This window comes from Colobus angolensis, unplaced genomic scaffold (genome assembly GCF_000951035.1).
Source record: "Colobus angolensis palliatus isolate OR3802 unplaced genomic scaffold, Cang.pa_1.0 Scaffold246, whole genome shotgun sequence".
NCBI classification, from domain to species: domain Eukaryota; kingdom Metazoa; phylum Chordata; class Mammalia; order Primates; family Cercopithecidae; genus Colobus; species Colobus angolensis.
Window position 1 is genome coordinate 2200829 of NW_012115666.1, and position 18072 is coordinate 2218900.

At 34.5% G+C, this 18072-nt stretch overlaps 1 protein-coding gene across 3 annotated transcripts in view; it reads left to right on the forward strand.

Annotated features, from left to right (window-relative positions):
* The window catches only part of AGTPBP1 (ATP/GTP binding protein 1), a 205896-nt gene that overhangs the window by 159292 nt on the left and 28532 nt on the right, over window positions 1-18072 (forward strand). For all 3 annotated transcript variants that reach the window (XM_011945894.1, XM_011945892.1, XM_011945893.1), the window contains 6 exons: window positions 846-999; window positions 2052-2232; window positions 3512-3641; window positions 4908-5039; window positions 11966-12142; window positions 15696-15856. In XM_011945894.1, the coding sequence (XP_011801284.1) occupies window positions 846-999; window positions 2052-2232; window positions 3512-3641; window positions 4908-5039; window positions 11966-12142; window positions 15696-15856 (935 nt within the window). The remainder of the gene's footprint in view (window positions 1-845; window positions 1000-2051; window positions 2233-3511; window positions 3642-4907; window positions 5040-11965; window positions 12143-15695; window positions 15857-18072) is intronic.

Consider the following 18072-nt stretch of genomic DNA (forward strand, 5'->3'; position numbering starts at 1 on the left):
ACATAGGCAAAAGTTGGAAAACCAACTGAATATCTAAAAATAGGGAATTGAACAATTTATTTTTGGTATAACCACATCGTAAGACCATTAAAACTTGTATTTTCAAAAAATACACATTTAAAATGTTTAATGATGTGGTATGGTATTCATAATTATGAATATATATGTGTTTGTGTGTATGTATAAATTTTTAAGTGATAAAATCAGATTATAAAAGTCTGTAATCATGGTTTTGCTTACATACCTTGTGTTAGTGGTAATCTAGGCGGTGCAATTGTGGATGTTTTAAATTTTTAAAACATTAAAAAATTTTTTTCTTTTTTTTTTTGCTGTGTTTCAGACATTTTACAATAAATCCATATTAATCTTGAAATCAGGAAAATAAATTGTTAAAATTTGTGCTACATAATTTTTATTTTTCAAATTTTAGATTGTTGCTGTTACAGGTCTATTATCACTCACAATTTCAAAATTGAAAAGGCTTTGAAAACCAACAGGTTTTTTGGAACTCATTTGGAGGCAAAGCCTGACCTGAATTTATTTAGAATATTGATTCCACTTAGGGTGATTCTTCATATGTTTTGCTGCACAAATAATGTGTGTATTACAGATTGCTACCCCTGACCCTGTTGGTGGGACTGCATAATTAATGATTTAAACAATATATTGCCTTTTTCAAGTTTTCCAAACACTGATGTTTAGATTACATCTGGCCCTGAGGGTTTTGGATAAGGGGTTAAGAATCTGATTCACTTCTAGTTATGTGGAGATCTGGATGCATTATTTCTGTGTATCATGGGGACTTTTTAAGTGATTGTATACTTTGTTTTAAAATTTTTATCAAGATGCATCTTCAAAAATTGGAATCAGCACACAATCCTCAGCAAATCTATTTTCGGAAAGATGTGTTATGTGAAACCCTGTCTGGAAACAGCTGCCCCTTGGTGACTATAACAGCAATGCCAGAGTCTAATTATTATGAACATATCTGTCATTTCAGTAAGTTTGTCTTCCCAACTCACAATAGCAGTCATTCTCACCCACTTTGATTTGCTTTATCTGTATTTTATAATGGAAATGATAATAGGAACAGATACCAGAAGACTTGGGCTCTAGTCTTGGCCCTGCTATTGTTTAGCTAGCCATGGGCCCACCTCTGGGCTTCAGTTTCCTTATCCTGAAAATAAAGGGCTACGTGAGATGTTCTCTGAGGTCTCTTTTGCTACTACTGTTGTTAGTTCTATCCTTAGAAATTGTATTCAAAGTAGAATACAACAAATTATTTTAAGAGGTCATGTAATAATATTATCAATTTAGAAATGAACTGATTTTACTTGTAAATAAAACAACCAGAAACCTATCAATTGTTTTGATAGCTGGTACTGAATAGCTACTCATTTTTCACTACCATTTATATTTTTTTAAATTGCCTCGAATGTACAGCTGTAGTAATAAAAATAAAACTGTTTCTGTTTGATACGAACGCAAAGTATTTTCAGGAAACAGAGCTTATTGTGTATGAAAATATGAGTGATTAGCTGAATGATTATTTTGTAGATTTGTGTATCTAAATGTATATAGTGAAATTTTGGAGGCTAAATCTCTGAGCAGATAAACTTTTTTCTCTATGCTTATCAGAGCAACTGTAAGACAGGGCTAAAATTATATTTTCTTTCTTTTCACCATGATTTTATGAAAAAATAGTTTTATATTTTAAACTTCCCCCAAGTACTTGTTCTTTATAAAATTAACATTATACTAAATAACTAATTTTACATGTTAAATTAGTCATTGGGAAATAAATAAGTGGATCAAATACTACTTACTGTTTTATGTCCTGTTATGAGCTCCTTCGGGATATGGTTTTATCGGTTTTTATATTTGTTTATTTTATAGGGCCTAGTTCAGTGCTTGTAGGATGCACCATTGGGTTCTATTAATTTATATCAGAATGCACAATTGAGTTAGAGACATTTTCTAAAGCCCCAAAATAAAATATGCAAACTTTTAGTAGCTGTTCATTTTAATTTGAGATTTTATGTGTACTTTAGGAAATCGCCCTTACGTTTTCTTGTCTGCTCGGGTACATCCTGGAGAAACTAATGCAAGTTGGGTTATGAAAGGAACGTTGGAATATCTCATGAGCAATAACCCCACTGCTCAGAGCTTACGAGAATCTTATATTTTTAAAATTGTCCCTATGTTAAATCCAGATGGTGTCATCAATGGAAAGTAAGTTAAGCAATAGTTATAGAATATATTCTAGACCATTTCGGTTGTCCTGTATAAACTTGTTGAAATAACAGTGTCCAGGTTAACAAATTTAGTGATTTTTCTAGAATAAAGAAATTTTTGGTGGGAAATTAAGATAAACTTTTAAATGAAAATATATTTTGGATACTAGTAGCAGTATGAAATTATGAGAAATTCTGTATCCATGGGAATATGCTTTCATAAAATGCTTGAATTGTTTTAGAAAAATCACAATGTCAGGTTGTAAGAAAGATTAACTCATACCTCTCATATTCCTTTATTTTTTTTGTTAGTAGCGTGAACCTAGATTGTTCTAAGATTAAGATCCTTCTGGGATCTCTTGGAATGTTAGCCCCACCTGCTAAGCTCTTCCTGATATGAGGCGTAGTTTTTGACAGGAGTTCTTTAGCGGGGGAATAGTGGAAGATAATTACTTTGTAAGAGGTGGCTGCATATAGTTAGTATAGTACATTTATTCTGGTAATTTGACAAGGTCTCTGTAGTGCCAGTCTAAAAGATGGGATTTAGTCTGGTTGTCATGAATATCTCCAAAGATGAGGATAACTTGTCTTACTTGAATAAAAGTAGCATGAATATTTCTCATATTTTAGGAAACTACTGAATTTTTTAAATATAGAATTTCTTAATATGTTACGGTTATGGAACTAAAATGATGTCTATTTTTAATTGAGAAATATATTGACCAGTTAGAATTCTATTTGTCATCACTTTATGATTATTTGCTTATTTGCATGATAGCTTTACTACTTAGTACCCATAAATAAACAAAAAGGTATTTGGTTTTTTACAACAATATATACTTTTCATATACTTGTCTTTCTCAGAAGAAGCACCTAGATAGCACTTTAATTGATGAAGTCAAGATATAGCATGCTAACATAAATTATTATGTAGTCAGAATGGAAAATGTGATTATTAATACATTTTTATAAAATATGGAAGAAAACCCTGGAATTAAGAATTAATTTTTTCTATATTTTGAAAATTTTGATTATGAATCTGGAAACTTACCACAGTTAAATGCTTGTGACACAAAAGCTTGCACATAGCAAACAATAAATGTTTACATAATGAATATAGTATGCATTTGGTTGAGCTTACCATCTATACCTATTTGAAATGCTTAGTGGAATAGAATCATAAAGTTAAACCAGAAATGTATATAAGGGTTTAAGAAGTGTATATAAGGGTTTATTGGTACCAGCGTTTTTCTGTCTTTGTGTTGATGTACATGTAGTCATCGCTGTTCTTTAAGTGGAGAGGATTTGAATAGGCAGTGGCAAAGTCCAAATCCGGATTTACATCCTACAATTTACCATGCTAAGGGGCTGTTGCAATACTTGGCTGCAGTGAAGCGTTTACCCTTGGTAAGTAGCAATACTTGTTTTTACTTGGTATAGTTAAAGATAAAATGTCATTTTTTATTATCAAGCACTTGTGTGATAATCATGAGGTCAAATTAATCCATTATGTTAGTGGTCTTAATTTTATAAGGTTGAATGTTTCTAATTCTCATAAGCCTTCTTTATTTTCCCTTTTTGGTTATGAATATTGGCAACTCTTGGTTGTAAGTTTTAGATATTTAACTTCACTGTTTGAACATCGCTAAGGTAACAATATGAATCTTCCAGATTCTCAAACTAGAAACTTATTTCTGAGTTTTCTAGTCAGCTCTGAAGCTGTTAAGTCTCTACTACACACATGGGAAATGTAGTCCAGGCATGACTGGACTGGACTATGTACATATATATGCTCCTCCTGTTCTCACCAGCTTTTGATTAGAATGTTCCTGTTATATTAGTGTGTATATTATTTAATCTTTCTTTAGGAAAGATAGAAAAACTTTGCAGAGGAGTAAAACTGACATGTCCTTTATTTTTAATTTTTTTTAAATGATGCACTTAAAAATTAAATTAAAACCATACCCTTCTTAATGGTGTTTTTGTATAGGAGCATTTTCTTGTTTTTTGTTGTTGTTTTTATTTATTTTTTATTTTTATTTATTTTTTTTTTGAGACGGAGTTTTGCTCTTGTTGCCCAGGCTGGAGTGCAGTGGCACGATTTCGGCTCACTACAACCTCTGCCTCCCAGGTTCAAGGAATTCTCTTGCCTCAGCCTCCCAAGTAGCTGGAATTACAGGTGCCCACAGCCATGCCCAGCTAATTTTTGTATTTTTAGTAGAGACGGGGTTTTACCATGTTGGTCAGACTGACGTCGAACTCCTGACCTCCAGTGATCCGCCCGCCTTAGCCTCCCAAAGTGCTGGGATTACAGGCATGAGCCACTGCTTCAGGCCAAATTAGGTAAATGTTTTCACAGCCATTTGGGGCACCAATCACCACAACTGTAGATTGGAACTATAATGGAATGTATTGTTTTTTAAACCGTGAATAGTAAACACAAAGGTGATATAGGACCTTTAAAGGATTTGGCAATTCTAGAATTAATTATAGATCCTTTCCCAAACTAAGTGTTATTACTTTCGTTGGTTCTAATTGTTAAATGGTGGTTCTTTTACAATAAAAAAGACCAAGGGACACAGACCTACATGTTTATTGGCTTGATATTAACTACCTTTACTTAGCAACATATGAACTTGGAGCCTTTTAATTTTTAAAATATGTATTTTCAAGGTTTATTGTGATTATCATGGCCATTCCCGAAAGAAGAACGTATTTATGTATGGTTGCAGCATCAAAGAGACAGTGTGGCATACCAATGATAATGCAACTTCATGTGATGTTGTGGAAGATACGGGATACAGGGTAATTATTACAAATGAGTCATGAGTTTTTGAATTTCAAACATGCGTAAAAGTACAGAAAACAACATATATGAACTCAAAACTACTCAATAAATACTGACGTTTTGCCATTTTTGTTTCAGATTTTTCATTTTAAAAGTTTTTTGTGTTTATATTTTTTGTCTGTTTGGAATTAATGTTTGTGTGAGATGTGGGGATCTATTTCTGTTTTCTCTGTGAATACCAGTTGGCTTGTACCGTGAACTAGCTCGTACCTCCTTCCTCTGTACCTCCGTCCTCTGTCAGTTTGATGACGCCATCTGTTACATACCTTATTTCGTATATATGGCTGTATTGCGAGGCTATTATTATAGCCATTCTTGTTTCATTCTTTGCATACAATATTGCTTTCATTACTATAGGCTTATAATTAATATTGATATCATGTAGGGCAAATTTTCCTTTCTTATTCTTTTAAAAATTGCTTTGACTTTTTTTCTTTGTACTTGTGAATTTTAGGATCCATTTGGGATAAACTTTGTTCGAATTTGCATTAGAGCTGCCTTGAATTTAAAGTTGGAGAGAATTATTATAATATGTAATATTGCTATCTGTGACCATTGCCTATGTGTCTATTTAGTCAAGTCTTATATTTGATAAAGTATGCAATTTTTTCACGTAGGTGTGAAATGTTTGTTAGATTTATTCCCAAATACTTTATGAATTTTGTTGCAGGTGGGAATGGATTTTTTCCCCACATATCTTCCTCCCCTCAATTGGTCATTGATGGTACATAGGAAAGCTATTGATTATTTTTTTTGTTTTCAGAAAAAATTTCTGCAAATTTTTCAGATTCTTCTACAAAGGATTACATATAAGCATGACATCACATTTCACAGTAGCAACACTGGAAGCAAAACTTTGTGGAGTAAAGCCTTCATAATTTTCAACTAGATTTCCAACCTGTAATTTTCATACCCCATTCTAACTATCAGTAAGTGTGAAAATAAAAAAGGATGTTCTCAGACACTAAAGTCTCAAAAATTTACCTCACAAATAGCCTTTCTCTGGAAGCTGCTGGAAGACATTCTTGCCAAAGTAAAGGAATGTATGAAAAAGGAAGGCATACAGAAATTAAGTTCAAGAGAGAGGCAAAGCCCAGGATAAAGGTGGAGGGAGAGCCCAAGAATGTATGTAAAATGCCCAACATGTCAACAGTCAACAAATATTTCTGCCATGCGACCTTCAGAAAATAGAGTTTTATTAGGTTAGACTGCATTAAATAAAGGAAACCAAGTAGATTAGCAGAGCTCAGTGATATAGAAAAGGGGAATATTTAGTTGAGACCCAGGTAAAAAAATGTAAGAAAATGAGACTAGTGAGAGGGCCAGAGAATGGGAGAAAGCTAGATGAGGAGCATGTGCACAGAGCCTTCCCTAGGCTGCTCTCTGGAACAGCACCATCATTGCCACCACTGCCTCACCCAGTCGTTTTTGCTTGGATCATACTTCACTTCTCAGGGAATTCTCACTTAGTCCCCAAAACGAAATCAGATCAGACATCTATAGGATTCTGTCTCCTTCATAACACTTAAGAATTATAATTGTAAGGTTTTCTGTTATTTGATTAATGGGTTTCTCAGTAAGCGCCACATGCCCAGCAAATATGTCTGATTTGCTCATTTTGTCAACATTGCCACTAGATAGCACAATACCTTATTCATAATAAGTACTCAATAAATATTTGTTGTTAGGTGGGTTGATGGATGAATGGCAGACAGATGTGTGGGAAGGTAAATGCAAAATAGTTTTTCCATTGTAAGAGATAAAATTGGCCAGGCGCGGTGGCTCACGCCTGTAATCCCAGCATTTTGGGAGGCTGAGGCGGGCGGATCACGAGGTCAGGAGATCGAGACCACGGTGAAACCCTGTCTCTACTAAAAATACAAAAAATTAGCTGGGCGCGGTGGCGGGCGCCTGTAGCCCTAGCTACTCAGGAGGCTGAGGCAGGAGAATGGCGTAAACCCGGGAGGTGGAGCTTGCTGTGAGCCGAGATCTCACCACTGTACTCCAGCCTAGGGGACAGAGTGAGACTCCGTTTCAAAAAAAAGAGAAAAAGATAAAATTAACTCTCTTTGGTCTCAGTTTTTTTCATTAAAATTATCTCGTCCCAAATTTCTTTGATTAATTTTTTGAATTTTGTTGTGAGAGGAAACGTAAGATGATACTGTAATTAGAGTAAATAATGCACTTTTCTCCCAAATTTCATTTCTCAAGATGTTAACAGGTGTTTCATACAAACCTCCTCTCACCAGTAGTTGTGTAATTAGTTACATCAGGTAATTGCATTAGACACAGCCAACTTTGTTTCTTTTCTTTAGGAAATGTAAGCTTCTTACATTTCCAGGGTTGTGGGGCGGGTGTGTATGTGGGTGTTTGTGTGCACATGTGTGAAAGTGGAGTATTTCCCGTAATTTTATAATCATATTAGTTCCTATTGCTGTTATAGCAAACTACCACAAACACAGCAAAACAAGTGGATTGACTTACAGTTCTGCAGATCAGAAGTCGAATGCAGGGCTCACTGGGTTAAAATCAAAGTGTCATCAACTACATTAATTTTTGAGGCCCTGTGGTGGAAGTGTTTTCCTTGTTCTCCTCCACACCCCTAGCATGTCTGTGTTCCTTGCGTCATGGTCCCTTTCAGCCAGGAATCAAATCTGACCTCTGCTTCCATTGCTACATCTCCTTCTCTTCTTCTGCTGCCTTCCCCTTTCCCTTATGAGAGCCCTTGTGATGGCAAGGGCCACTCAGATAATCCAGGATAATCTTACTATCTCAGATTCTTAACTGAATCACATATGGACAGCCCCTTTTGCCATATAAAGTAACATTCCTAGATTCTGGTGATTAAGACATTTTTGATGGCGACTATCATACCATGGAACCTGTTTTTTTTTTTTTTTTGCGGATGGGTTGGGAAAGGATGGACTAATACACATAAATGCTATGTTTCTGATGATAGATCATAGTACTGCTTTGTCCTTTTAGTGCAAGTGTTTATGTTTTTTGGGAAAATACAAAAAATTATGACATATAAATTGAGTGTCTTTTTTTTCTTGAGATGGAGTCTCACTCTGTCACCCAGGCCAGAGTGTAGTGGTACGATCTCAGCTCACTGCAGCCTCCGTCTCCCAGGTTCAAGTGATTGTCCTGCTTCAGCCTCCCGAGTAGCTGGGATTACAGGTGTCCACCACCACTCCTAGCTAATTTTTTTTTTTGTATTTTTAGTAGATATGGGGTTTCACCATTTTGGCCAGGCTGGTCTTGAACTCCTGACATCAAATGATCCGCCTGCTTTGGCCTCCCAAAGTACTGGGATTACAGGTGTGAGCCACCGTGCCCAGCCTAAATTGAGTGTCATTTGAAAAAATAACTAATCAATACTCTTCAAAAGTGTCAAGATTATTAAAGTTATAAGACTGAGGAACTGTTACAGACTGCAGGAGGCTAAAGAGGAACAGTAACTAAATGCAATGTGAGATTCTGGATAGGATCGTGAAACACGGCATTAGAAAAACTGATGAAATTTGAATAAGGTCTATCAATAGTATTGTATCAATTCTAATTTTTTGATTCTGATACTGAACTATGGTCAAGATATTAACATTAAGGGTGACAGAAAAATGAAAATTCTACTGTTTTTGCACCTTTTCTCTAAGTTTAAAATTAGCTTAAAATAAAAGGTTTACAAAACAAATATTTATTATTATAGGTTAAGTATCCCTTATCTAAAATGCTTGGGACTAGAAGTGTTTTAGATTTCAGATTTTTTTTGTTTCTTGGAATATTTGTATTATACTTGCTGGTTTGAGCATTCCTAATCCCAAAATCTGAAATCCAAAGTGCTCCAACGAGCTTTTCCTTTGAGCATCATGTTGACATTAAAAAAGTTTTGGAATTTGGAACATAATGGCTTTTTTAATTGAAGTTAAATCATATATTTGCTTCCAGTAAGGGGAACATCATAGCATCCTTCCAGTAAAGTGAATGTCATAGCATATGATGCTATGGAAATATGTAATTTAACTTCAACAAAACGATTAGCTTTTTAGGGATGTTTTAATATTGCTAAATATTATGGATAGTGGATCATCATTCCTGAATGAGATGACTAACAATAATGTAAATTAGTACTTTTGTTTGTTTGGTTGACTGAGTATCCCTGATTCTTAATAGGGATTAAGTAAATATTTGTTGAATGGATGGATGAATTAATTATACCTATAGACCAACATGTAACAATTATAGTACCGTGTTTGTATTGCGCTTACAGCTTTTAGTGTTGTGCTTATAGCTTTCATATGAATTTTCTGTGCCAGCCTCACAATGCTCTGTGATGTAGGCAGGGATCATCATTCCTTCTATGCAAATAAGTCCACTAAGACATCTGAGTCAGTTGACATACTTGAGGCCTTGGCCAAAATATGGTGTGCCTAGGACTGAAATGAGCTGTGTTGCTTTAAGTCCCGTGTGCTTTCTATTCTGTCACAGTGCCTCTCTTCCTACAGTTATGCCTAAACCAGTGCCCTAGGTTATTTTCCAAAAAACATTTTCGGTAACCTACTGCAGCTCTTAGCAGAACTTCAAAGCACATTTTCTTTTTGGGTGCTCTCTCTCTTCTTCCCCTCTCCTAAATAAATAAAATGATTAGAATTATATAAAAAATGGGGAAACACTCCAGATTTATATAAAGAAGTGAGTGAAAGTTATCTTTTCCTAGTCATTCTCTTAACACTAGGCAGTTTTACTGTGTATATTGTGAGACTTGCCTCTGAGCACATCCATATAGATATGCAAGTAGCGTATGCAGTTTTTGTCTTTTAATGTTTTTTAAACACTACATAGTAACTTTTTTCCCATGAGAATATTTATTGGTCATCTTTCCAGATGATCATCATGTCTGAATCTGTGTCAGTCTTTTAAACAGTCAGATAACATTTCCATTGTGCATTTTTGTTATTTTTGTAGACTGTGCCCAAATTTATTTACTTAGTGGTCTCTGTTGATAGTCGTTTAATAAGTTGCTAAATTGTCCTCCATAAAGATTGTACAAATTGATACTACCAAATACCATGAATAATAGTACGGTTTTTCCACACCCTTATTACATTGTACTATCATCTTTGCCAGGTGAAAATAATACCTGATTGTTAACTAGCATACCTATAATTATAAATAAGGTTGAGTTTTCCTATGTTTTGGCCAACTATAATCTGTGTCTTTTAAAATAATATTTTCTCGTATTTTCTGCTTACTTTTGTTCAGGTCATATAATTATTATTGTTTTTTAAATAAGAACTCTATAGGCCAGGCGTGGTGGCTCACACCTGTAATCTCAGCACTTTGGGAGGCCGAGACGGGCAGATCACCTGAGGTCGGAAGTTCGAGACTAGCCTGACCAACATGGAGAAACCCAGTCTCTACTAAAAATGCAAAATTAGATGTGGTGGCGCATGCCTGTAATCCTAGCTACTTGGGATGCTGAGGCAGGAGAATTACTTGAACCTGGGAGGCAGAGGATGTAGTGAGCCAAGATTGTGCCATTGCACTCCGGCATGGGCAACAAGAGTGAAACTGTATCTCAAAAAAACAAACAACAAAAACAGAAACAAAAAACCTCTCCATATATTACAAATATTTATTTTAATTTTTTGTTTATGATATATAGTAATTTAAAATTTTATCATATTTGTTAATTTCACAAATTGTTTTTTGGAGTTTTGAGGCTTAGAAAGATTTTTTTCATTCTAAACATTTTTTTGTTTGTTTTTGAGACGGATTCTCACACTTTGCCCAGACTGGAGTGCAGTGGTGTGATCTCGGCTCACCGCAACCTCTGCCTTCCGGGTTCAAGCGATTCTCTTGCCTCTGCCACCCACGTAACTGGGATTACAGGTGCCTGCCGCCACGCCTGGCTAATTTTTTGTATTTTTAGTAAAGACAGAGTTTCACTACATTGGCCAGGCTGGTCTTGAACTCCTGACCTCATGATCCACCTGCCTTGGACTCCCAAAGTGCCGAGATTACAGGTGTGAGCCACCACGCCTGGACCATTCTGAAGTTTTAAAAGTACAGTTCCATGTTTACTATTTCTAGTTTCATTTAAAAATATTTATTAATTTTAAGTTGATATTCTCAATCCAGCTAGAATTTAATTTAATGAAGAGTGACTTTAGATTGTTTTTCTTAATGGCTATCCAGTAGTGCCAGTATTTAATGAATGATCAGTCTGTTCTCCACTAATAATAAGTTTAATACATTTGGTTATAATTCTGAACTCTCTTTCTAGAGATGCATCTGTTCCTGTGTCAGTATCACAATTTAACTTAGTTTAGATCTGTAAGCTAGTGTGATATGTTGGATTATTTCTCTAGTTACAGCCTTTCCCCCAACCCTACAATTTCTCAGGGTATACTTCTATATTTATGCTTTCAGATGAAATTGAGAATAATTTCAGTTGCAGAAAACTTTGGCGGTAGTTTTGATTGTGATTGTCTTAGCTTTATTAAGTTAGGAATGATTGGCATTTACAGTGTTAAACATCTCAATCGGTCTTTTATGACTAAATTTCACATTTTAAACATTTTTTTCATATTTTTAGACATGGTTTTCTCAAATGATTTTATTTTGCTTACTGGTTATACTGTGAATGTGATTCTTCCATTGTTTTCTAACTGGATACTATATTTGTTTAGAAAAGTAGAAAATTTGAAATTAGTTAAGAGGATTGTTTTGCTGTTTGAATGGCAAGGGATATATAATAGAACATCCACATGACTTTGCTCTGATTACTGTGTTTTCATCAAAACTTCTTAAAAATAAAAACATTTAAAATTAAAAACTACCTCTTGGTTTATTTTATCATCATCATTCTTGTTTTTAACAGACATTGCCTAAGATACTGAGCCATATTGCCCCAGCATTTTGCATGAGCAGCTGTAGCTTCGTAGTGGAAAAATCTAAAGAATCCACAGCACGTGTTGTAGTTTGGAGAGAAATAGGAGTACAAAGAAGTTATACCATGGAGAGTACTTTATGTGGCTGTGATCAGGGAAAATACAAGGTAAAACATCTTAGGTTTTCTAACCACGAAAGATATTTGAAGACTTTCCTTTCATATATATCTTGTGATTTTTAAGTATATATTAAATGATGTTTGTTTTATTGAGTTACATGTAATTTGTAATAATGGAATCATATGCAGTCTTAAGAATAGGTTTTTATTTTTTGTTTTGTTGGTTTCTTCTCTGAACTAAATAGCTTGCTTGGATCCTTAAATTCTTGGTTGAGTCTGTTTATATTCATAATTTTTAAGCAAGCATATTAGAGTACACATTTACTCATTAGTAATTTATATTAACCTGTGTAAATTAATTTATATTAACCTGTGTAAACAATTTTCTATTTTATTGGGTGTAAATATATTTTTATGCATTTAAAATAAACACATATTTAAAAAGCAGCAGGTTTGTTATATTTAGGTTTTTGTAGGTGTAGCTATTGTTTATGTGTTTGTTTGTTTATATTTTGAAAAAGAAAAATAGAGACAGGGTCTCACCATATTGCCCAAACGGTTCTCAAACTCCTGGCCTCAAGCAGTCCTCCTACCTTGGCCTCTGAAAGTGCCAGGATTACAGGCAAGAGCCACCACATCTGGCCTTATGTGTGACTTTCAAATGCATATCCCATTAGTAAACGTTTTTCTTCATTAAGACTACTCATTCGTGGTACTGTAGGCTTTTACTGGAGATAATTAGAATTTAAACTTTACTTTTGAAATTAAATACTAGTAAAATGTTAGGTGATTTTGGATTTATTAATTTTAGAGATTGAAGACTTAATGTGCAATGAGTTGGACTTGAGATAAGCAATGAGCAAAACTGGGCATTTCTATATCTCGCCTTGGCACAGAAAGATTTTCAGGTGTCATGCTAATTATTCCACTCATTCCATTTTGTTCGTTTCTTTTGTTATGGGGAAAGAGGATACTGAATCTGAGAATGATTTTTATATACCTCACATAAAGGTGGTTATAACTTCGTGTTTGGAAAGAAACATCTAACTGGTTAGCATTTAAAATGTAAACATATTATGGTTGATGTGAAATATTTTAGGAGAGCTTAAATAATGACTTTTTCAGTCTGTAACAAACTGGAAGAAAATTACATTGATTTTGCAAGAGATATCTAAGTAAAGTAGAACTTAAATAAGTATAGTTGTAGTAAAGTAGAACTTAAATAAGAAGAGTAGTAGTAAAGTAGAACTTACTGAAATTCCAGTTCTTTCTGTTCAGTGACTCTTCCCTGAATTTTAGGTTGATCACAATGTGATCTTCCAAAGTGTAATATGAGATCTCCCTGAATATTGTAAAAACAGTGACTTCTAGTCAGTGTAGTTTACCAAGGGCATGGTGGTGGTGAGAGAGAAAATGTAGCTTTAGTACCACTCCAACTTGCAGCCCCTGCCCCTGATCGTTGCTTCAGTGGACAACTTTCGTTAAGGGTCTTACTCAGTAAGTGTGTGGGATGGGGAAGAAACTTGAGAATCACTTTTTATAAGAATATAGGTGATTTCTAGGGAAAAACCTTGGGCTGTATGCTTTATGGAAACACTGTTAATTCTTAAAGAGTTGACTTATGCAATTGGGCTCAGAAGGTGACTTAAAGCATCACTGTGTCTGAAACTAGCTTCTGGGCAGTGGGGAAAGAAGCTATTAGGACATCTGACTTGGATACCCCCGAAATCATCCATAGTATACAATAGTAGTGCGTTGTCACTCTATTTGGATTCTACTGATAGACTTTCATTGAATTTAAAACTGTTTTTCGATTTCTATTTTGATAAATTTGGTCATTTTAAAAACAGATTTTTAGAAAGCTAAGATATATTTTGAAATGTAAAATGTGAAATCATTTTTTCAAGTTATTTTTGTTTTTAATGTATAAATATATAAACTTTTACAAGCAAAATGGATACCTAATACTCATTTTTCTTTGATATTGTTTAGTAAATAATGTATACATCGATTTAAAACCCTTACTGAGAGAAGTGTCTTACTAAGCCAGGGCTTTCCTTTAATGTCTAAAATGCAAGATTTTGATCATAACATATACTTTTTAAAAAGTTAATAGACTTTATTTTTTAGAGCAATTTTAGGTTCACAGCAAAATTGAGTGGAAAGTACACAGAGCTCCCATACATTCCCAACCTCTCCACACACACTTAACATCTCTTAAACTTGTTAGCTGATAAGTATGTGAGTCTTATAATATTTTAGGTAACAGTCTTTTTCACCCTCAACAATATTTTTATCTTACTGAGTTTTAGGATGTAAGTATTCTTTATTGTCTATGAACTAATTCAGAAACATGTATAACCTTTCTAAAAGTTATAAATCAAAAGGTCAAATGAATGTTCTAATGAAGTCAGTTAGGTCTTATTTCCTAGAATATTTGGGAGTTGGCCAAACTATTTAAACCAAAAAGTTGAAAAGTTAAAAAATTACTGTAAAGTCATGTGCTTCGTGTAGAGTAAGTAACAGTTGTTACGGTTCATTTTCTTCAGTTACTGTGTGCCGTAGGAACTCACTTAGTCTGGTCACTGAAAAGCTGTTTTAAAATACTTTCTCTCGAATTGATATCAGCTGTCATCTACACCTACAACTTTTATAGGTGCAAGAATTTTGCCTTTTTTAGGGATTTATTTGTATCTGAAAAAAATGATAAGGAGTATATTAATTTGCAGGCCATTTTTATGGTTTTATGTGATAACATTTAACTTTTGGTAAACCTTATATTACTTATTGGGAAACCATTTTTTAAAAAAGATAGGGAAGTTAAGATAAAATACTCTTTTTGCTTTAGTAGGCAAAATTTGAAATGAGCATTCTGAATTGACATGGATCATAGGAATTTATTTTATCACTACTTCATTGGCTTAGATTTGATTCTTTTTTTTTTGACAGTTACCTTTATTTGCTTTTTACTGATCAATTTCTCTTATCATACAAAAGCATCTATAAAGTACTGTTCGAGTATACGTATTGGAGCCTTGATTTTAATACTATAATATTTCAACATTAGCATACAAAGTAGTGAATTACAAGAATTACAAATTAGCATACAAGGTAGCTTGATGGGATGGCATTGAATCTATAAATTACCTTGGGCAGTATGACCATTTTCACAGTGTTAAATTCTTCCTATCCATGAGCATGGAATGTTCTTCCATTTGTTTGTATCCTCTTTTATTTCATAGCCCTTTGTCAGATGGATATTCTAACAAGCTCTTGTTAAAATACAGTTTCTCACATGAATTCTACAAGTAACATTAATCACAAAGTGTTACTGTATTTTTCCCCCTAGTGTGATGGTGAAAATAGTTTGCATCATAGTGAAAGAGAATAGACATTTTAGAAATTGTCTTTTAGGACAGTTTCATTTGTGACTTAGAATAATCTTGTACTGTTAAGATGTTAAACGTATTGAGTCCTACTTCCATACAAAGTACCAGCCTTTTAATTTTATTAATATAAATTCCCTTTATATAATTTCATTGAGATGTATCCAGAAGATAGCAAACTTTGTAATTATATGCACAATATTGTTTATTTCAAGGGTTTACAGATTGGTACCCGAGAACTGGAAGAGATGGGAGCAAAATTTTGTGTTGGTCTTTTACGTTTGAAAAGACTGACCTCTCCATTGGAGTATAATCTGCCTTCCAGCCTGCTTGACTTTGAAAATGATTTAATTGAATCAAGCTGCAAGGTAACTAGGTAGGAGAAAATTGCTTATTCTTTTATTATATTGTAGTATGTTATTAGACGTTGTTAAAATAGCTTAGCATAGAAAAGGCATGGAAATTTTGACAGGCGAGAACATGTTTAGAATTAATATAATTAAGTTAGTACATCTAATATTTGTTCCAAATTATTATACTGCTGATTCTTTTAATGTTGATATTTGGATGAGATTTTTTTTTTTTTTTTGAGACGGAGTCTTGCTCTGTGGCCCGGGCTGGAGTGCAGTGGCCGGATCTCAGCTCACTGCAAGCTCCGCCTCCTGGATTTACGCCATTCTCCTGCCTCAGCCTCCCGAGTAGCTGGGACTACAGGCGCCCGCCACCTCGCCCGGCTAGTTTTTTGTATTTTTTAGTAGAGACGGGGTTTCACCGTGTTAGCCAGGATGGTCTCGATCTCCTGACCTCGTGATCCACCCGTCTCGGCCTCCCAAAGTGCTGGGATTACAGGCTTGAGCCACCGCGCCCGGCCTTGGATGAGATTTTAATAAAAACATATTTCAAATATTTTTAGTGGTTGTGCTGGTTTACTTTTAACCCCAAAATGAACAATGTGAGAAATACTATACTTAGCTAATATCTAAGTTAAGAGGGCTTAGACAGCTGAGTGCAGTGGCTCATGCCTGTAATCCCAGCACTACTCGGGAGGCTGAGTCAGGAGAATCACTTGAACCTGGGAGGTGGAGGTTGCAGTGAGCCGGCCACTGCACTCCAGCCTGGGTGACAGAGCAAGACTCCGTCTGAAAAAAAAAAAAAAAAAAAAAAAAAAAAGAGAAAGAGGGCTTAGAGTCAGGAATATTTCAGAAGATTTTGTTGATGTCTACCCACATCAGATGGCTGTCCAGTATCCTTCTAGTTACATGTAGTAGAAACAGCTAATTTAGCATTCCTTTGAAAATTTAACAATGTCTGCCAAATATACTTCTAAATAGGTAGTATTTTTCCCCTACAATTTAGTATATACAAATTTGATAAGTTATAGGCTCAGATAATTTCATATCATAATTCTTAATCATAATGCCAGAGATTAGCATTTGATAGTTTTGTGTATATGGGTAAGAATAGTCTCATTTTATAGAACCTTCATGATTTTTGTTGTTAGGTATTAACTTGTCATCAAATTTGTTAATTAATTGCTCTGCACTGTTATGTCAGTATAGTAGTTTTAGGTGTGACAAACATTACTTGGAACTCAATTCTTCATGAATGTGATAATTTAGACAAATAATCACCTGCATTCTCTACCCTTCAAAGTACCTCCTAAACAAGAATAGAAATGAATATAAAGATTGTCAGTTCTCACTGATACTTAAGCCTCCTTTCAAGTTTTAATTCATGTATTCTTAACATAGTCAACAGACACGTTACTGGTGCTTTAGATATACTTATGCTTACTAATATTTCACAACTATGGTTATGGTTAGACCCTCCACTGGTCTTACTGTTTTAAGAGGAGTATATATATTTTGAAAAGCACGTATTTTAAAGAAATCACATGTACTGCTATATCACAAATGTTTTAACATTTTGATAGTTGTATTTCCATATAATTGATTTCCTTTGTAATCATATTTATTTTGTTTTATATATTTAAAAGTATTATGAGAAGGAGTTTATAGGCCTCATCAGACTCTTTTTTAAAATTTCTTTTTATTATTATTCTTGAAGTTCTGTGGTACATGTGCACAACGTGCAGGTTTGTTACATATGTAGACATGTGTCGTGTTGGTGTGCTGCACCTGTTAATTCGTCATTTACATTAGGTATATCTACTAATGCTATCCCTTCCCACTCCCCTGACCCCACGACAGGCCCCAGTGTGTGACATTCCCCACCCTGTGTCCAAGCGTTCTCAAGTTCAATTCCTACCTATGAGTGAGAACATGCGGTATTTGGTTTTCTTTCCTTGTGATAGTTTGCTTAGAATGATGGTTTCCAGCTACATCCATGTCCCTACAAAGGGCATGAACTCATCCTTTTTTATGGCTGCATAGTATTCCATGGTGTATATGTGCTACATTTTCTTTATCCAGTCTATCACTGATGGACATTTGGGTTGGTTCCAAGTCTTTGCTATTGTGAACAGTGCTGCAATAACCATACATGTGCATGTGTCTTTATAGCAGCGTGATTTATAGTCCTTTGGGTATATGCCCACTAATGGGATGGCTGGGTCAAATGGTATTTCTAGTT